The 21,984-nt window shown below is 44.1% G+C and overlaps 1 protein-coding gene across 2 annotated transcripts in view; it reads right to left on the reverse strand.

Moving 5' to 3' along the window:
• The window catches only part of LOC115088484 (cytochrome P450 2U1-like), a 62,661-nt gene that overhangs the window by 18,256 nt on the left and 22,421 nt on the right, over positions 1 to 21,984 (reverse strand). For both annotated transcript variants that reach the window (XR_003855792.1, XM_029596754.1), the window contains exons 2-3: positions 16,401 to 17,033; positions 5,442 to 5,603 (exon numbers count right to left, since the gene is read on the reverse strand). Coding sequence is in view for 1 of the 2 variants with exons in the window: in XM_029596754.1 (XP_029452614.1) it covers positions 5,442 to 5,603; positions 16,401 to 17,033 (795 nt within the window). In the remaining variant the exon portion in view is untranslated. The remainder of the gene's footprint in view (positions 1 to 5,441; positions 5,604 to 16,400; positions 17,034 to 21,984) is intronic.

Genomic DNA, 21,984 nt, shown 5'->3' on the forward strand with positions numbered 1-21,984 from the left:
GTCCCGCGCGCAAGCTGAAAGGGGGGAGAAGCAGAGCGAGCCGAGGGCGGCCCGCACAAGGGATGCCCTGACGCGAGGAGCTGCACACCACACCGGCCGTAACGTGCACGGCAGCGACTGTACGCCAGTCCCCGTATTGGGACATGAGGCGCCCGCCTCGCAGGGCTGGAGGTGAGTGCGGCAATTCGTTGGGCAAACCCACGGGCCACCAAATGTAACAGTACCCCTCCTCCAAGGCTCCCCTCTCAAGGCCTCAAGTTAGTGGGGGTACCAGCTCCAAGGAAGATTTGAGTGGAGGATTCTACAACCAAAGGATTGATTTTGTCCCCCCTAGTTCATGCAATTCTGGGGACCGAACCCTCCCTGTCGAGGGGGAGAAACTCTTCCAATAGCGGGAAGGGAGGTCTGGGCCTACTGTTGTGGGATGAAGGCCCTCCGTTCCCTCAGAGGCTAGACAGGTGGAAGCGGGTCGCTGTCTCTTGCCCTTCTCCTGTACCAGAAGGGTATTCAAAGTTTGTATTTCTTCATCTCTCTCGCTTAGTAGAGATGTGATCTTTTCCATAACTCTGTTGTGCTCCTTCTTCCAGTCCTCATATTCTAATCTCTCTTGGACCAACTAGTCTTTCAACTGAGCAAAGACTAGTTGTAATGTAACCTTTTGAAAGGCCCTGGAGGTGGTTTGAGTCCCTTGCGACCTCTTGTCATGGGTGTGAAGGTTGGGCAGGGTGGTGGCCACGAGCAGAGAACTGGGAGGCTCTTCCAACTTTAAACAGGAATCCGTGCATCCTAGTCCCCAATGGATGAGTTCCATTGTGGACCAATTAAATTGGGGTTGGTGCTTCTGCAACCACGGTAAACCCAAAATGATGGGACTTACTGCCCTAGGAAGCACATGGAAGGAAACGAGCTCCATGTGGTTGGATCCTATCTTCAATGTGAGCGGTACAGTGGTTTGAGTCACAAGCCCGGGAAGGGGATCCCCAAAAGCCGAGTAAATTGCCAACGGTGATACTAGGGGTTTCGTGGGGATTTGATACCGGTGTATAATCTTTTGTCGTATGAAATTTTCCCCAGCGCCGGAGCCCACCAGGGCTTGGGTGGAGAATCATGCGGAGGGTTGTTCCAGGGACAAAGACACTAGAAACTGAAGCAAAGGGGTGGTTAGCCCGAAGGTTGTCCGCTCTGTCGCGTGGAGAAGTTCCCTGTCTCTCTGGGCACTGGGCTAAAAGATGACCGCTTGTTCTGCAATACAGACAGAGACCTAATTGACGACATCGGGTCTTCTCTTCATTAGTGAGTTGGACACTACCTAGTTGCATGGGTTCCTCTAGGGAATCCCCTAAAGGGGGAACGAGAACAATCATGGAAGAAGATGGCTTTCTGGAAGGGCCCCTTTGAAGTGAGCGGAGCTCATGAGCTCGCTGCTGGAGGCTTCTGTCGATCTTCCCCATGAGATCAATGAGGCCCTCGAGAGAGATAGGCAATTCTCACGCCACTGGCTCATCCTTAATCCTGGGGGCCAAATCCTCCAGGAATATAGTACGCAGGCAGTCGCCCTGCCAGTTCAGCTCTGTGGCCAGGGTTTGGAATTTGATCGCGTATTCCATCAGCGACCAATTACCCTGGCAAACATGCAGAAGGTCAGAACCCAATGTGGGTAGCCGACCAGGCTCGACAGACTACACACTCAAGATCTGAGCAGGACCCGTTGCTGAGGCCCTAATCGAAGGCAGGGCCTGGCTTTAAATAGGCCTTTAAATTGAAAAAAAGATTATATTACGTATATCAAACTGTTTCCAGACAACCAAATGCCTCAAAACATTTTTTTGAAGGAGAGAGTGGTAGTTTCATATCATTGTATAAAGGTACCATCCTGGTTAACCGGTGCCTATATGTAAAAAATCACTGAAGCTAATGATTTCTGAATTATCCCTAACAACTGAAAAGCAGGTTGTTAATACAAACAAAACACACACTTTGAAATGTCTGTATGCCAATGCCAGAAGTCTAAGAAGCAAGATGGGAGAGTTACAGTGTATAGCAGCAAATGATGAGATTGACAAAATTGGCATCACAGAGACTTGGTGGAAGGAGGATAACCAAAGGGACAGTGCTGTATCAGGGTACAAATTATATCGCAATGATAGGGAGGATCAACTTGGTGGGGATGTGGCACTTTATGTCCGGGAGGGTATAGAGTCCAACAGAATAAAGATCATACAAGAGACTAAATGTTCAGTAGAATCTATATGGGTAGAAATCCCATGTGTGTTGAGTAAGAGTATAGTGATAGGAGTATACTACCGTCCACCTGGACAAAATGGTCAGACAGATGATGAAATGCTAAGAGAAATCAGGGAAGCTAACCAATTTGGCAGTGCAATAATAATGGGAGATTTCAATTACCCCAATATTGACTGGGTAAATGTAACATCAGGACTTGATAGAAACAAAGTTCCCGGATGTAATAAATGACTGCTTCATGGAGCATTTGGTTCAGGAACAAAACAAATGAGGGAGCTATTTTAGATTTAACTCTTAGTGGAACGTAGGATTTGGTGAGAGAGGTAATGGTGGTGGGGACACGTGGCAACAGTGATCATTACATGATCAAATTTAAACTAATAACTGGAAGGGGGACAATAAGTAAATCTGTAGCTCTAACACTAAACTTTCAAAAGGGAAACTTGATAAAATCAGGAAAATAGAAAAAAAACTGAAAGGTGCAGCTGCAAAGGTTAAAAGTGTTCATCAGGCATGGACATTGGTGTTTTTCAATATATATATATATATTCTCCAAGCTGAAAAGTCCTAACCTCTTCAGTCTTTCCTCATAGGGGAGCTGTTCCATTCACCTTATCATTTTGGTTGCCCTTCTCTGTATCTTCTCCATCACAACTATATCTTTTTTTAGATGCGGCGACCAGAATTGTACACAGTATTCAAGGTACCACTGTGGCAAGTCTTATGAAGTACCTGGTGAAGTACTTTTGGTGACGGTTACTTCAGCACACAAGGTCAGCATCTTCAGGTCTAAGTGACTTATCCACCTTGCACTAAGTTTTTACATGATAGTTTGGTCTTGTGTATGCACCCCAAGTTCCTGCCTAAGATAGTGTTGGATTTCCATCTTAACTAGTCAATTGAACTTCCAACATTTTTTCCCAGGTCGACATGAATTTCTCTCCACTTATTCCCATCACCTTATTTTTTGGAGAGGATGGCTGATGCAATAGTAGGTATGGCCAGTCTGTCCTCTGTTTGAAGAGTAGAACCCAACTCTGTTCCCGCCTGTCATTTTTGTGCCAGGCTGGGGCAGCCTGCCCCCAGGCTGCCCCACCCCCACCACTTAGGTGGGCCTTTAAATATAAATAAATAATTTATTTTTTTTTAAAGGCTTGTTGCAACAAAAACATTGTTGTGCCCGATGGAACTGTTGTCTGCTTCCCCTTTTTTGTTTGGGCCACAAATAGCAAGGGATTCACCCATATGTGAGAACAACCATCCTGCTTGTCCTTGGAGTACATCTGTTACAGGTAAGCAACTCTGCTTTCTCCAGGGCTTCTATCTTGATGCATAACTATCAAAGAGTCTTCCAGGTTGCTTACCCAAACTTCCATGTCCTTAATATGATCATCTTGTTCCTTTACTGCTGACACGAGCTGAGCCATCTTCTCCATGATTGTCTGTAGCTTGGTATCAAGACTAGCTGAGATTTTGGTAGCCCAGCCCTTCCATGACTCAATTCTTCATCACTTGATATGTGATAACTCCAGAAACATCGGTTCTTCTGCTGAAGGTTTCTTCCCTGATTTTTTCAATTTAGCAGACTGTACTGCTCCCATAGTTGGAAGAGATTTTTTTCCAGTATTTTTAGCTATTCCTGACTGAACAAAGGCTCTGACTATGCAAAAAAAAAAAAAGGACTGAGGAGCTGAAGCCCACGGAATTACAAAACAAATATGTCTACTTAGCTTAACTCATAACTGGAAATTGGGTTTTTCCATTTTGTGTCTATGGGAAAAATGCTTAGTACAAGGCTTCCCAAACTGTGGATAAGGATCCCAAACGGGGTCACAAAACCTTCAGTCAGAGTCACAAGTGCCTCAATTGGCAGCACTCCCAGCAGCTGCATTAGTAGTGGCAGTAAGCGTGGGGCTTGTGAACCAGCATGCACTCACAGGCCCTGCAGTGATACTGCCCTTGCATGAGTTTCTGTTGTACAGTAACAGGAAGAATGAGGAGATATCAGGATCACTGAAGCACCAACGAATTTGCACACGCTCACATGCCCCATTATGACATTTATTACTAATTCTGCTGCCACTTGCAGATCACCATCATGCTTGGGACCAGACATGAAGGGAGGAGAGGAGGGTGGGCTGAGTGAGCTTGGGCCGGGGGGAAATTGCCTCTGCTCCTCTCCCCTCACTCATGACAGAACCCACGCAAGAGAAAAATGCTGACCCGGTCATCAGCCTGCCCTCTCTTCATATCGGTTATCATCCACCTTCAGCCCAGGGCCCAAAGGAAAATGTTGACCCTGGGCTGGGGGATGTTTGGAGGAGAGACTATTTGAAGGGAGGGATCAAATGCAGGAGGGGGTTTGAAGGTTGGATCAGGTGGAGAGTGAGAGGGGGGAAACTACAGAAGATTGACTAGGGGATGTAAGAGAAGAGCTGTGGGTGAGGGGATCAGCTGGGGGGGATGTGAGCAAAGGGGTGGAAGTGGAAGCATTGAGACTGGGATTTGAGACACGGGATGGATGACAGGGAGGGGACGACAGAGGATCAGTTGGGAGTTATAAGAAGGGCGTGGAGATGAGAGGATCAGCTGGGGGAATGAAATAGGGCTGGAGGGGATAAGAGAGATAAAAAGGCATCAGCTGGATGGGCAGAGGGAGAAGCAGGGGGTCTGCTGAAGGGGAGGAGATTAAGAGAGGAGGTCCACTGGAGGGGTGGATGATGAGAAAAAGGACAGACTGGAGAGGGTAGACTTTGAGAGAGGGGATCAGTTGGAGTGCACGGATGGTGAGAGTGGAGTGTTTGTTGAAAAGGGACCACACTCTTCCTAATTTATTTTGGTCTTCCTCTGGGGACAGGAGTATTTTCAAGTGCTAAAATGTAATCACACAGGCTAAAAGTAGTATATCAGGTGCCAAATTGTCAAATAACCATATTTATTACTTAATAATATAATTAACTGACCAAACATAACCCTGCTGATAAAGTAGCAGCAGCTCAGCAAAGAATGGTTCATGTTTTCTTTGAGTTCCCCCAGCAGGTAAAACGAAGACTAAGCTCTGGTTCCCTACTCTCCCCCCCCCCCCCCTTTCACCAACCCATAACAACCTAAAGTTTACAGCATTACCCAGAAATAAATATGCACGTTCTGCACAGGCAGCCAATGCCTAAGAAACAAAAATTCATCTCGACACCTACCAGTGGTCTCTGATGCCATGTGAGGAACAGAAAGGGGCACCACCGTGGTCATTCTCTGCACCTCCATGATCGTGGCTTCCGTGAAGGGCATGAGGGCCTTGTCTGTCAGGGAAGGAGGCCTGTCCCGGCCTATAACTGCATCGATTTCTGCCTGTACCTTCTCTGTGGAAAGAAGGAAAAGTAAAGAGAGCAAAATGAACAGGCATTTGAAAAGATCGACTTACTGTATTCCAACTACCCAACTTTAGTAAACTGTCATGCCCTTTACAGGATCAGCTTAAGCTTAATCCACAGATGAGGTAATACATGAACTTCTGAAAGCGCGCATGACTCAAAAATCTGAAGATGATGAAAATCTTGAAAGTATATAACATCCTTTCAGAATTTATATGTTGGTCCAATAATAGGTAATCCGACCTTCTAATTTTCTTCAGGACCAATACAGCGACCAGAACACCGCTCTGGGGAAAGGAGGCCCAAGTCCCACCAGCAACATTCAACCCAGCCCATGAACCTCCTGAAAGCTCAGGTAAAAAAGTCAGTCCCTTTCTTTCTAGGGTACAAGCGCTATGTGCCTACCCTTAAAACTTTCAGGAGGAGCTAGCATGGTGGATCATTGGTAGCTCTGTGCACTGCATACGAAAAACCCCGGGTTTTATTTCCAGGTCCGGTTTCTGCTTCCCGGATCAGCTAGGGATGTTGCAGAGACATAGATCACAGACCCTGGTAAGGAAAGTGGGTACAAGCCCAATGGAGATGATGTAATAAGGCAGCTAACATTAGTGCAAGTTTCTACTCTTTTTTTTTTTTTTTTAATGTGCATTTTTCTTCGGTAAGTTAAAAGTTCTGTTAAATACCAGAGCTAACTTCTAAAAAATGTGCATTAAACAGGGGGAGTAAAAGCAAGTGGTCAAATTAGCATGAGTTCATGCAAATCCCATGTAAAAGAAGGCATTAGCTATTCCCTAGCAATGAGAAAGATGCGTTAAAGGGCAGAAAGCTAAAAGCACATTTTCTTAATGCTAGAAATGTAACTCCTGGGTCACAGCAGGAGTAAAACTTAACTGACATTTCTGATGGTCATGTTATACTGTTGCTGTGCCCAGTGTGGTAGTGTCTAGCTGCTTCAAATCAGACTGGACACAGCAATAGAATACCTTTGGCCACCAGAAATGTGAGTTTACTCCACTTCAGTCCCAGGAGTTTAATTTCCAGTGCAAGCTCTAAAAGTGGGCACTTATAGCTGAACAGTACACCGGCACTGGGCATCCTGACTTTAATAGACTGGTTAACAGCAGAATCCCATCCCAGGGAGCTACCAAAAAGAAACGATCGGTGAAATCAAGTTGAGTTTATTTGATAAAATGGTGATGATGATAGCCCGACTCTGGCTGAGTTTCACGCATGCAAGTGAGCTGCTTCAGGGGCTAATAAAACATGAATCAAAAACATTCATAAGTCAAACATACATAATTAATCACCACGCTCTTACAACAGTCCCTCCAGTGATGGTCAAACTCCTCAATTCTGGAGCGGGGGATGCCCTTCTGGTGCCTGCAGCTCCAGATTATCCTCACCATGGATGCATCCCAGTCACGTTGGGGAGCCCATATTGCAGGCCTCCACACCCCGAGGCTTTGTCCTGGCAGAAGAGCAGTCCCAGATCAACTTCCTGGAGCTATGGGCGATCCGGTACACTCAAAGGTATTCAGGGAGCACCTTCTCAACAGGGTGGTCCTTGTTCAGACTGACACTCAAATAGCTATGTCGTATCTGAACAAGGAGGGAGGAGCAGGGTCCCATGCTCTCTGCCAAGAGGCAGTCCAGATCTGGTTGTGGGCCATCGAGAACAGCATTCTCCTCAGAACTGTGTATCTTTTGATTCACTGGGGCACCGGACTGCTATACACTTACCCTCCCCTGCCGCTCATCTCAAAACCTCTCCAAAAGCTCCAACAGGAAGGGTGTATCATGATCCTGGTCGCCCCTTTTTGACCTCAACAAGCCTGGTTCCCACTTCTATGGGACCTTGCCACACGTCCCCCAATCTGGCTGGGGACTACTCTGGACCTACTTTGTCCCTCACGGCTTGGATATTGACCGGGTGACTGTGCAGGCCCCGGGCCTATCGGAGGGCGTATCCAGAGTCCTGTTGGAGTACAGAAAACTCTCCACAAGGAAATCCTACAATATCAAGTAGAAGCGGTTGTCAGCTTGGTGTTTCGGGAGCAGTCTCAATCTCTCCTCTTGTTCCCCACCAAACCTTTTGGACTACCTGTTATCCCTCTCTGAATCAGGTCTGCACGCCATGTCAGTGAAGTTCCACCTAAATGCCATTGGGGCATACCATCAGAGTAAGGATGATTCTACCAATTCCTCCCATCTGCATGTGGGGAGGTTCATGAGAGGCTTGCTACAGCTTAAGCCGTCCGTCTTCTGGGACCAACGTCATCCTGTCTCAGCTCATGAAAGCTCCGTTCAAGCCATTGCAGTCCTGCAACCTAAAGTACCTATCCTGGAAGGTCATCTTCTTGGTTGTGGTTACTTCCGCATGCAGGATGAGTGAACTGCAAGCTCTGGTGTCATACCCACCTTAAAAAATTTTTTGCCATGATAAGGTGATTTTGCATACACAACAAATTCCTTCCTAAGGTGGTCTCAGAGTTCCATCTTAATCAATACATTGTGTTGCCTTCCTTTTTTCGAAAGCTGCACACTCACCGAGGTGAGCGAGCCCTGCACATCCTGGATTGTAAACGGGTTCTGACCTTTTATTTGGAAAAGACGGCACCTCACCACCTATCCACTCAACCTTTTGTCTCTTTCGACAAAAAAATATTGAAGACTGTGGAATCCAAGCAGACCTTATCCCATTGGCTTGCGGACTTGTATTTCCTTCTGTTACGCCCAGGTGGGCCTACAGCTTGACAGTCTCATCAAGACTCACTCCATATGAGCCATGTCAGTCTCGGAGGCTCACTTACGTTACATTACACAAATACAAATGTCACGTACTCATGCTCGGTAATACAGAATCAGCATTGTATCAACATTGGTTGGCTCCTTTTATCGCTGTATTCATAATCCAAAAGCAGTTCAAGGGGATGGTCACTGTGAAAAATTAGCAGTCTAACTGGCACCAGTCATCTTTCAGTCCTGTTTCTTCCTCTGCTGATAAAACTGACTCATCCTTCTCTGAAGAAACCGCATCATATCTACTGGCCTAACGCTGCATAGCACAGGTTTTATGATTTTAGGAATTGGATACAAATAAATAACCCCTAATCTCCATGAACTTCCAGAGAGGGATTTTTTCAAGTCATATTATTTGATCTGGATGACATCCAGCTCACCTTAGATCCTGAACCTTGTCCTTCACTTTGCTCAGGGGACCACTGGAAATTGTGCCAAGTCACACACACTTCCAGCATGATCCCTTTCCACATGAGACTCTGATAGACATTTAACCCTTTGAAGCCCGCAATGGAACTCCCATAATTAGGTCTCATGCACTTTCAGAGAAAGCCCCCAACTATATGCACTGAAGAGTTAACAAGAACAAGATAAATACGCACCAGTAGAATAATCAGTATAATAATATTTACTTTACCCTTAATGAATTATTTTACATAAAGCCCTCTCTAGCTGTGCAATAATACAGAATTGGCTCTAAGAAAGAGTTACTTTCCAGAAATCAACTACCTTACCTGATCACTCTGACTACTGCAGGCACTTCCACAACAGACTGATGAGTTCCAGAAAATTATCTCAACAATTTCAAGAAGCCACAAAATAGTTAACCACTCTGCAAAAGCTAATGGTATGACCACATTTCTCAATTAAGCAATCTAGAAGTATTTTAAATAAATAAATGTATTTTATTTTAATAGAGGAAAAGCAAGTTTGCTTACCATAAACAGTGTTTCCGTAGATAGCAGGATGAATTAGCCATGCTGTCATGGGATCTGTCAATCAGGTCCGGGAGGCGGAGCTTTACAAAGCAGAGATTTAGATTTTAGCTCTCTGCGGCTGCGCGTGTGTTCCCGTGCAGGAAAGTAACAGATTCTCCTCAGTCTGTGATTAAGCTGTAGTTCAGAAAGACGGTGACTGCCAAGGAGGAGGGTGGGTCAGCATGGCTAATTCATCCTGCTATCTATGGAAACACTGTTTATGGTAAGCAAACTTGCTTTTTCCCGTCGATAGCAGGGCTGAATTAGCCATGCTGGTCATGGGAGTCTCAAGCTCCCGATCATGTTGTTTATGGTATATATGTTTGTACGTGATCATGAACAGTGTGGCATTCACCGTGTAGAAGAGGATAGAGATTGCAGGATTGCGTGCCCTATCTTCGCATCAGTGGCTGCTTGTTGATCAAGGCAGTAGTGCGATGTGAAGGTATGGAGCGATGACCATGTAGCTGCCTTACAAATGTCAATGGGGTTGTACATGTTTAAGGTGTGCCAAGGAGGCCGCCACTGCTCTAACTTGGTGAGCTTTGGGAACAGATTGTAGCTTTAGGTTTTGTTTGTCGTAGCAGAACTTGATGCACTGTGCTATCCAGCTGGAGATGGTGCGTTTAGCCACCAGTAGCCCAGGCGCTTTCGGGTCGAAAGAGATAGAGTTGAGAAACATGGGAGTCCGAGTTTGTTCTTTCTTTGTAATATGCTAACGCACTTTTGCAGTCTAGCGTATGTAGTAATTTTTCTCTGTCATTTGCATGAGGTTTAGGGAAAAAATGGGTAGTTCTATGGTCTGATTGAGATGGAATTGAGACACCACTTTTGGTAGGAAGGATGGGTGAGTTTGGAGAATCACTTTTTGGTAATGAAACTGTAAATACGGAGAATAATGGACCAAGGCCTGTAATTCACTGACTCGTCGTGCTGATGTTACTGCCATGAGGAAATACCACCTTCCATGTGAGGTATTTAATGTGCGCAGAGTACATGGGTTCAAACGGGAAAAGCATGAGCTGTTCAAGAACTATGTTGAGGTTCCAAGGAAATGGAGGTTTAGAGATCGGAGGGCGAAGGTGAGTTAACCCCTTGATGAAACGAGATAGTAAGGGGTGATTGGAAATAGGAATATTGTTAAGTGGTCTGTGATATGCCGCTATGGCACTGAGATGGACCCTGATGGATGAGGTTGCCAGACCAGCTGTGTACAGTGTATGTAGATAATCCATGAGTAACTCAGATGAACAGTCTAAAGGTGGTACACAGAAGTGCACCAGGTAGAGTAGTGTTTCCATTTATAGCTATAGCTTTTCCTCGTTGAGAGTTTCCTGGATTCTAACAAAATGGATTGTGTCGACGTGGAAACTTCCTGTTCAGTTAAAAGGAGCCTCTCAATCTCCATGCTGTCAAATGAAGAGATGATGAGTGTAGTGGGTGTAGAAGCGTTCCTTGATCTTGGAAGAGACGATCTGGACGATTCGGAAATCAAATGGGGTCTGTGATGGACAGTCTGAGAAGGAAACTGTACCACGGTTGCCTTGGCCAGGCTGGAGCTATGAGTATCAGTTGAGCCTTGTCTGCTATGCACTTCTGAAGTGTCCTTGTTATGAGTGGTATGGGAAGAAAGGCATACAGGAGGCCTGTCATCCATGGAATGAGGAAGGCGTCTTGGGCGTTTCTGAACTGACTTGGTCTTATCGAGCAGTATTTGGGAACCTGAGTGTTGATCTCTGTTGCAAAAAGATCTATCGCAGGTGTTCCCCATTGCATGAAAATGTCTTGGGCTACCTCCGAATTGAGTGTCCATTCATGAGGATGAAAGATGCGGCTTAGCCTGTCCGCCCTTGTATTTGCTACTCCTGGTAGATAAGTTGCTTGCAGATGCATGCAATGTTGGTGAGCATGTTTGAAGATTGTCAGGGTCTCCTTACAAAGGGACCATGAACCGGACCCTCCCTTGATGCACTGTTGATATAAAACAATGTCACTTGATTGTCTGTGTAGATCATGACTCTGCGGCCCTTTAAGTGATCTTGAAACACTTGTAGCACATTTCGAATTCCTCTGAGCTCTAATAGATTTATCTGCAGGGACTGCTCAGAGATTGTCCATAACCTTTGGGTTTCATAAATCGAGATGTGCTCCCCATCCCTTGCGAGACGCATCTGTGGTTAAGACTGCGTTGTGAGGAGGAGGACTGAATACTGCTCCTTTTGACAGGGTGGAGTGTAGGAGCCACCATGTTATGTCTTGTTTCATCTCTGAAGTCAACAATAGCTTCTGTGTCAATGGTTGGGAGTGTTGTTTCCATTGACATTTTAGTCCCCATTGCAGATGTCTCATGTGTAGCCTGGTATTGGGAACTGTGAAGATAGCTGCTGCCTTGTGGCCGAGGACTACCAAAATTAGAGAAGTTGACGTAGTTGTGTTATTCTTTCTGTTGGGAGATATGCCCGATTGCGAACAGTGTCCAGGCCTGCTCCTATGAACTGTAGTCGTTGTGTTGGTTGGAGATGTGATTTCTGAAAATTGATCACTAGCCCCAATTCCTGTAAGAACTGTATCACCCGGAGGTGATCGAGTATGATCTCTGGGGTCGAGGCTATTATTAGCCAATCGTCCAGATATGGAAAGATGGTCATACCCTGTTGTCCGAGATGAGCCACCACCACAACCATGCATTTGGTGAAAACCCTGGGTGCAGCCGATAGTCCAAAGGGAAGAACCTTGTACTGGTAGTGTTGATGGCCGTAGTGATAGCATAGGTAATGCCAAGAGGATGGATGGATTGGAACGTGTGTGTACGCATCCTTCAGATCGATGGAACACATCCATTTGTAGGGTTGAATTAGAGGTAAGATAGATTTCAATGATACCATCCTGAATTTCTCTTTGGTCAGGAATTTGTTCAATTCCCGTAGATCTAATATGAGGCGAAGTCCACCCGACTTTTTGGGTATGAGGAAGTATGGGGAACAGAACCCTGTTTTTTGGGTTTTCGGGAAAATTTGTCGAATGGCCTGCTGTTTGCGAAGCAAAGCAATTTCCTCCCCCAGTTGTTGTTGGAAGCTTTGACTCTTCAGAGTGGAAAAGTGAGGTAGTATGGGTTTTGTGGTAAATTGGAGTTGATAGAAATAGTATGACATGGCTATTTCTAAAACCCATTGATCGGTTGTTATTTTCTCCCAGGCTGCCAGGCAAGAATGAATTCTGCCAGGTGGTGCTTGATGTAGTGGTGGTGACTGATTTATTAAAAGGACGGCGTTGATTTTACTGCAGCAGCCGGTTGTTGTGTTTGCTGTCTCTGGTTACGTGGTTTACCCCTAAGTTGAGTCGTGTTGTTTTGTTGCGGTGGAGGTCGCTGGTAAGATGGATACGTCTGTGTACGAAAAGATTGATAAGACCTGTAAGGCCTACGATTATAGGATTGTCTACGTGTAGATCCCACATAACGACGCGTGGTCGAGTAGTGAGATTGTGACGTTAAGGATTGGACTGCTAGAGCTTCCTCCTTTAATTTCCCAACTGTTTTTTGAAACCGTTCCCCAAACAGGTTGTCTCCTGTACACGGGAGGTTCGTCAATTTCTCGTGTAAATCTTCTCTTATCGTACTAGAGGGTAACCATGCCATCCTACGGACTGCTATGGCTGTCGCAGACGCCCTAGAAGATGTTTCAAATGCCTCACATATTGATCGTAGAAGGTGTCGAGAACACTCCTCCATATCATGAAGAGGTGGTGGTACCTGATCAGCCGTCGAGGAAAGCATACTTTTTGTGGCTTGTGTGCACTCATATAGGTATTGTACCATATAGAATTGATGGTGCATAATGCGGGCATTCAACATTGAGTAATGATACATCTTCCTTCCAAAGTCATCTAAGCACCAGTTGCCTTTACCCGGTGGATACGAGGCATGCAATTTTGCTTTTTTGAATCTTTGCATTGCCGACTATCACAATTGAAACATGTGGTAATTGTGGTATAGAGTAAGGTGATGTTTTTCTCATACGAAATTTTATATCCGTTTTCTTGGAAACCGCTGATAGAGAATAAGGCGTTTCCCACGACTTCTGCAAGACAGAATGTAATAATTCGTGTGGTGGGAGAGATGTTGGTACTCCCGGAGCATTGAAAATCTTTAGGAGACCAAAGGTTTCTGACCTAGGGTCTGTCTCCTTTTGGACCTCCAGATGTAATATCGTGCCCAATTTTTCTAAACATTTTGGGTATGTCAGGTGCTCTGGAGGAGAATATGGGTCCTGTGGATCCGATGGGAATCCAGTAGATGACAATGGAGACGTTTGTGGAGATAGAGAATCTATAGTGGTATCTTGCTGTTGAATTGGTGAAATTGGTCGTTTTGTCATTGGGGATGCTGAAGGCTCTACCGACGGTTCTCTAGAGGTATGTATATTGTGTTCTGGATAATTCACAGATAGCTCGTTAGACATCTTAAAAGATGATTGAAGAGTTTCATAAAACCCTGCCAATGTTTGGGATAATTGAAGAAATGCCTCTTTTGTTTGAGGAGGCATTGCTGCACGACCAGATTGTTTTAGTTGTTCACCTGTTTTAGGTGATACTGAGGAATTTTAGCGGAAGTAACTGGTACATCATACTTGTTCCTCATCTTGTCCTCTGTGGTCTTAACAGAAATATCTGAGGACGAAGATGCAGCAGAAGAAGTGTTTTCAATTAATTGTCTACGAGATAGGGAATCTACACTTCGGGGGTGAGATGACCTAGAAGTGGAAGAGCTCACTGCCCATGTATCTCTCGTGTTCGCAGCTTTTTGATATGAGTGACGTGGTCGCCTATGGTAATGGTGTGACGATGATCCTGTATGGGTTCCATCTCCTGACAGTGATTGTCTGATTCTTTTTGACTTCACCTCTGTAGAATTAGAGTCTGAAGAGGTGGAATGAGGTACATTTGGAGGCTGATGTCTTCGTTTTACCCCATGGGGTATTGAACGATGTATTTGTTTGAACTTTTGTAGTCCACTGTGTGTCGATCTGTGTGTTGTCGAATGCGCTACTGCCTTCGGCGCCATGTGCGTAAATGTTTTTTGTAAGTTCTGCGCATATACTGACTTGTGCGCAGAAGTCAGACACTGTGCGCTCAGATGGCTCCGGCGCCATGCGTGCATAAGTCTTCGGCGTGTTATGCGCAGACGTCTTCAGCGTGATATGCGCATATGCTTCCTGCGTTGTGCGTGCCATTGTCTTGTGCGCCGATGATGATTCGGGCACAGAAGTTATTATGCGCCAATGGTGATTTGGGCGCAGAAGGTACTTCAGGCGCATAAGTCGTCGGCGCCGCAGATTTAGGCGCCATTGTTTCCTGCACCAATTGCCGAGGCTCTTTCGGTCCTCTCGGATCCGAAGGCCTATGTCGGCTCGGTAAGTCCTTACCTCCAAGCCTGAAGGGTTGAGGATCCCACGACGATGCTCTTTTCTTTGATGGAGCCGCCGTCAACGAGGGACCTGGTGAAGAATGAGCCTCCGATGGCTCTGAAAACGTAATAAGTCCAAACATTTTGTAGGCCCATTGTTTTTGGGCTCTTGGGGACATTCGAGCACAAAAATTACAATTTTGTAAATTATGCTCTGGTCCCAGGCATTGGTAACATCAGTCATGGCCATCCGTGACTGACATTACCTTGCCACAGGCACAGGGTTTAAACCCCGGCTTTTTTGACATTTCAATAAAATAGGAAATGCTGAGAAGTCAGCCCCGCATACGATCCCGCTCACGGAAAAAACAGACTGAGGAAAATATGTTACTTTCCTGCGCGGGAACACACGCGCAGCAGCAGAGAACTAAAATCTAAATCTCTGCTTTGTAAAGCTCCGCCTCCCGGACCTGATTGATAGATCCCATGACAGCATGGCTAATTCAGCCCTGCTATCGATGGGAAACAAAAGTGTCCGAGTTGCCGTATTAGTCCTTGAAAAAGATGGAATTTTTATATTGTATCAACCCAAGAATTATCAAAAGCTGCCATTGTACAGGAGCTTTTGAAAACTTCATATGCCCTCCAATTCTTTTTAGGATAAGCTGCATTGCATCACTTAGCTGTGACTCTGGACCTCTGCTTTTGTTTGTCGCATTTGACTATTCCAGCCATAGGGTGTCACATCTGAAGGGACGTACCTGTTCTCAACATTCATGTGCCTGATCACCCTTGTATTATTCTTCTGTTGGTTCAGTAAGGGATCGCAACTTGCAAAAAGGTCAGAAGGAAAAACAAATGGAAAATTTAAAGCTGTATTATAAGAAAGACTCCAACCTTATTTCTGAACCAACGAAGATCACACAGATAATAGATTATACGTCAGTTTCTCTTGAAATTACTTCTAATAGTAAGATAGTCGGTACCGAATTCAAACTATACAATATTCATGCAAGTGATTTATTGACCCTCATAACATCCCGCAATCTCTTTGGGCATCTCTGCTCTTTATCAACCGCAATTGGGATCATCTTTAATCATAGGTCATAGATTCACTTGTGGGTAAAACGCTTTGTCATTCATTTTTTGTTTTGCCGATTTTTCTTAGTTTTCATTTAAATAAAATATTCCTTGAGTGAATTAGCTCAAGAATACTTCCCTTTCAGGGATGAACAGAGCACAGTCAGAAGTAATTTCAAGAGAATGACGTATAATCTATTAAAAGTTAAAGCTGTGACATTTTCAGTCAAGTACAGAGTACTCACTGTTCTTTGGAGGCAATGAATATGAGCATATTACCAAGCTACTACTACATTAGGCAACATTATTATGTAATTCCATAAAACTGGGAGCCAAAGTAAAACAGCTTTGTATCAGAGGAAACATTTTAGAAAGGGTCAGGTATATTTTATCACATGAAATGTTGAAATACTCAACCCTACAATTATAAAAACATGAGAAGTTTAAAAATAAACCAACAAGTTCCTCCTTGGCCCAACACAACCATCCCCCTCTGCCTCCTCTCCTTTTCCCTATTTTAGTTACCTTGCACATCTGGATACAGTGACATATACAGAAGAGACCAAAGTATTGTGTTGGTAGTGGTATCTGTGCCTGCAACAAACAGATCACTTATGATGTACAACAGGTACTCGTCATTAAAGCTACTCTTGTTCATTGCCTTCTCATCTTCCACATGCAACAGATACATGTCAATGAAATCCCTCGGGTTCCCTGCAGTGAGGGTGTCTTTGTGCTCTGCAATTATCCTCTTCAGAAAGCTTCTGATTTCAGTTATAGCATGGCCCAGCTCCTTGAAAGGACCCACGGGAAGATAATACAGCCAGGAGCAGAGGTTGATAAGGATGGCACAGCTATTCATACCTAGTTCCAGCCCACGGGACATGAGTTTCAGCGTAGTTTTGAACTCTTTGTCCTCATAGTCAAAACGTTTGCCGAAACTGATGGAGCAGATAATATTGGACACCGCATTGCTGATGATTGGGAAGGGGTTGACTGAGCCTCTTCCGTGTTTCAGCATTTCTTCCTTCACATATTTAAATTCTTCAATGACTTTGGCTTCTAGGCTGAGCTGCCCCAGTCCAAAGTGGCGAAGGGCTGAATGGGAGAACTTCCTCTGCTGCCTCCATACTGAGCCATAGGGTGCAAATACAATACCTAAGGGAAAGAGAGAGAGGTGAATTGTAGACATCCACATGACACACTATTATGATTGCAAATGTATTACATAAGCGGCATGATAGGAATGGTTAAAAAAAGGAAATCCTCCAGAGTCTGCTGACCTATTGTTTTCATTAATTTTAATTTGTTCCTCTTTTGTATTTATTTATTTATTTTATTTAACATTTTTCTATACCGACCTTCAAGGATGAATACCATATCAGGTCGGTTTACATCGAACAGGGGATAGATACATATAACAAGGGGAACAACTTTTTATAATCAGAGGAAGCAAAAAAGTAAGGAAGTAAAAAGTTACATTAACAAGGATCAAGAACTTGGAAGCTGATTCAGCTGGAAGAAGAAAGGTCTTAAGAGAGTATTAAATTAAATTAATACAGTGAATCATGTCCGAGTCTGGTCTAGAGCCAGTTAACTTATTAGATTAGATAAATAGTAAATGAGGTGAATATAGAGGGGAGTGAAGTTCCCTATTCATTCCCTATTCATTGGAGGATTAGTTATCTAGTGAGAGTCTGATGGATCAGGGAAGGCTTGTATGAACAGCCAAGTTTTCAGTTTTTTCTTAAATGTTAGCAAGCAAGGTTCCAGTCTGAGTTCTGAGGGGAGGTTGTTCCAGATGGCTGGTCCTGCTGTAGAAAAAGCTCGGTCCCTGGTTGAAATGAGTCGTGTGGTTTTTGTTGGCGGGGCTTGTAGTGCTCCTTTGTAGGTTTCTCTCATTGGTCTGTTTGAGGTATGGAGTTTGAATGGGAATTAGAGGTCGAGATGGAGGATATTATGAATAGATTTGTGAATTAAAGTTAGAGATTTGTGTAGAATCCTGTGAATGACTGGTAACCAGTGTAGGTTTCGGAGGATGGGCGTAATATGGTCACTCAGTTTGGTGCTTGTCAAAATTCTAGCTGCGGCGTTCTGTATCATCTGTAAGGGCTTGGTTGTTGAGCTAGGTAGGCCTGTGTAGAGAGCGCTGCAGTAGTCTATTTTGGCAAATATCAAGGATTGAAGGACAGTCCTAAAGTCATGGAAATATAGGAGAGGTTTGAGTCTTTTTAACACCTGTAATCTGTAGAAGCAATCTTTGGTTGTGGTTTTGATCATATTCTTTAAGTTAAGGCGGTTGTCGATAATTACTCCAAGGTCTCTTACGTGAGTGTGTGAGAGAAGGTGGTTGTGATGGGTCTGAGACGGGAGGTTATCTTGGTTGGAGGAAATGAAGAGGAGTTCAGTCTTAGAAGCATTGAGGACCAAATTTAGACTGTTGAGAAGATTTGTGATGGCTTGTAGGCTATTGTTCCAGAGTGAAAGGGATTTGTTAATAGATTCTGTTATGGGAATCAGAATCTGAACATCGTCCGCATAGATGTAGTGAATGAGGTTAAGACTTGTTAACAGTTGGCAAAGGGGGAGGAGGTAAATATTGAAAAGAGTGGGTGATAGGGAAGAACCTTGTGGTACGCCAAGAGAGGAGATTGTAGGTGGTGATTCTTTATTGTTGATTTTAACTTTAAAACTTCTGTTACTGAGAAAAGACTTGAACCAATTGTGGACTGTTCCAGTGCTGCCTATGTCTGAAAGGCGATTCAGGAGGATGGAATGGTTGACGGTGTCAAACGCCGCTGAAATGTCTAAAAGGACTAAGAGAAAGGAGTGTCCTTTGTCTAGACCCATGATAATGTGGTCTGTTAGAGATAAGAGAAGTGTTTCTGTGCTGCGAGATTTGCGAAACCCATATTGGGATGGGAAAAGTAAATTGTGATCTTCTAAATAATCCGAAAGCTGAATGTTGACCAATTTCTCTGTGAGTTTGGCTAAAAATGGTAGATTCGAGATAGGGCGGAAATTAGCAAGTACACCAGGATCTAGATTAGGTTTCTTAAGAAGTGGTTTAAGGGATGCATTTTTTAGACTATCTGGGTAGAATCCTTGTGTTAAGCAACAGTTTATGATGTTGGTTAAGGGTCCGGAGATTATGTTTGGGATAAGTAGCAGTAGTTTGGAGGGTATGTTGTCTGATGGGTGGCTAGAAGGTTTCTGTCTTTTAAGAATGGATTCGATCTCTTTGGTAGATGTTAATTCGAAATTGTCGAATTTGACTCCCTTAAGCATGTAGGTGTTATCGAATGAGGTGATGTGATCAGTCTTAGTTGGAAGGAGAGCGTTTGCAATCTTCTGCTGAAAGAATAGGGCTAGCTCATTTGCCTTGGATTGAGCTTGTTCGTCAGGTATCGACGGTGGTAGAGACTTGGTTATTTGAGAGACATATGCGAAGAGAGTGTTTGCATCAAATTGGAGATCATGGATTTTTTTACCGTAGAATTCTCTTTTTGCTTTTAGAATTGATGACCTGTAGAAATGCAAGGTTCCTTTGTATGATGATAGCGTAGTGGTGGAAGGGGCTTTGCACCATTTATTTTCTTTGTGCCGTAATTCTTGTTTAATCTGTTTGAGTTTGCTGGAGAACCAAGGTTGATTTCCTTTTTTTGACGGATTGATTAGTTTCGTGGTTGAAGGACAGAGTTTATTTGCTACCCCTTCAGTGATCTTGTGCCATGAGAGCACTGCTGTGTTGGGGTTGGACAGATCTAAAATTTGAGAGTTCCTTGGAGAGATGTTCACTGAGGGTGTCAGAAGCACAGGGTTTCCTGAATTGAAATGAAGATAGGTGCTGGGGGGAGAGAGGCTGTTTTTTTGTGGTGAGGGTGGTTGTTATCAGAAAGTGATCTGACCAGGGGATAGGGGTACATACAGGTTCTGTGGAGTTAGAAAAATTAGAGTTGATAAAAATAAGGTCCAGGGTGTGTCCTGCTTTGTGTGTGGGTTTGTTTACAATCTGGGTGAATCCCATTGCACTGAGGGCAGTGAGGAGGGCGTCACAATTGGATGAGTGGGAAGAAGCCTCAAAGTGGATGTTAAAATCTCCCATGATTATGGAAGGAGAGTCAGTGTTGACGTGCTTTACCACAGACTCAATGAGAGGGGAGGCATCTGTATCTAATACTCCAGGAGGTGCATAAACTAGAAGTACTTGTAGCTGGTTTGATTTGAATAGTCCTAGTTCAATTTTGGATTCTGACTTAATTGTATGTGATGTTAGTCTGAGTTCTTTTTTGGTGGCTAGTAACAGACCGCCTCCTCGCTTTTTTTGTCTGTGAATTGAAAAAAAGTCATATTTGTGGGTGGGTAATTGGTTGATTAGGGTAATGTCTGAGCTTTTCAGCCATGTCTCTGTGACAGCACAGACGTCTGGGTTACAGTCCAAGAGGTAGTCGTTGAGGATGTGAGTCTTTTTTGTCAGAGATTGAGAGTTTACTAGGGTCACTGAGAGAAGGGTAAGTCCTAGGAACTGCGTCAGTGGATTGATCATGATTGGGATGAGAGATCTAGGAGTTCTTAATGGTGTAACCAGAGCTGGGAGCATGCTGCGGTGGACGCGATGGTATCTTATTGGAATATGTTGGATTAGCATTTTATGGGTCAGCAGGACTAATTGTGGGATGCAATGAATCTTAGATAATAGAAGTAGAGGTGGGGTTCTGAAGGATATCTTTAGAGGTCTGAGAATTCCTTAAGAATTTAGTTGGTGTAATAGTTGAAAGCAGAGGTGTATTGCTGTAGGTTGAAGGAACCTGTGACAATGATATCTTTAGAAGTTAGGTGTGCTTGTGCTCATTTGTACCTTGAAAGTTGTAGACGAGAAGTTCTCCGTGTGGTAGTGTTCCGGTTTTGTTTTGTTTGATGCTTGAGAAAACCTAGGCGAGTACCGTCTCCCCGATTCGTGGGTTTCGTTGACGATTAGGGTGAACCGTAGACGAACAGGGAAAGACGGGTAGAGACTGCTCAGGGGCTGCACGAAGGGGCGCACAAAGGGGCAGGTCCCTTTGTTGCGCTCCTTAGGCGCGCGACGCACAGCGCCGGACTGAATGAAATTTAAAAGGCCTCAGGGCCTTGCCGGATTGGCTGCCGGATGCAGGCGGGCCGCTTTGTGGGCGTGGATTCGCGGCTGCAGGGCATCAAGGGCGGCGAAGACAGCGTTGAAGTCGCGCGATCGGCGGCGGACCCTTCGTGGGTTAGGCTGAAATTTAAAGGGCCTTTAAATTTCAGCCTAATTTAAATTTTATTTATTTATTTATTTACTTGGAGATTTTTTATATACCGCGGTACGTAAAGGTCTACATCACCTCGGTTTACATTAAACAATAACTTAGCACAAGGCTTTACAAGTAACAGGTTATACAGTAAGTAAACAATAAATAGCAACATTATTTGTATTGGTTATTTTGGATAGAAAAAAAAATAGATTAAAAAAAAAAAAGATATAAAGACTTGTGATGTCAAATGATTGGATTACATTCTTTGCTTATAGTACGCAAGTGCTAGTTTACATCCAGCATGTGCGGCATTTTTTCTGTGTTATACAAATGGGGACAAAGATGAAATGTTTAAAGGATGCAAGATTGATATGGAATGTTAAAAATACTTTTGGCAGGAATTAGGGAAGAGTATGAAGTACTGTGTTGTCATGAAAAAATGGAAGGTAAGGAGAATAGTGTAGCAGAGCCTGCATTTCACTGATCTTTCATGCTGACATGTTGGCTACAAAGAACAGTCTTCCATGTTAGGAACTTCAGAGGAGCTGGATCCAGAGGTTCAAAGGGAGCCTTCATCAACTGTGTTAGGACTACATGGTCATCCCATGGACTTGCTGGTTGTTTGTTTTTCTATGAAACAGATTTTTTTTCATATACTTTCTGTAAAACAGCCAAAATTGTGCTCTCTAAACTTAACTTCCTAATTGGAAACTCTATGGTCTATCTTCCCCTTGCTATCACGCATATGTTATAATTAACAACAGAAGTGTAAACTGGAAAAACTGGCAGACAAGTGGGATATGGTATCTGCAACAATTAGTGACTGATTAAAAAATGAT

The sequence above is a fragment of the Rhinatrema bivittatum genome, chromosome 1 (genome assembly GCF_901001135.1).
Source record: "Rhinatrema bivittatum chromosome 1, aRhiBiv1.1, whole genome shotgun sequence".
Lineage (NCBI taxonomy): Eukaryota > Metazoa > Chordata > Amphibia > Gymnophiona > Rhinatrematidae > Rhinatrema > Rhinatrema bivittatum.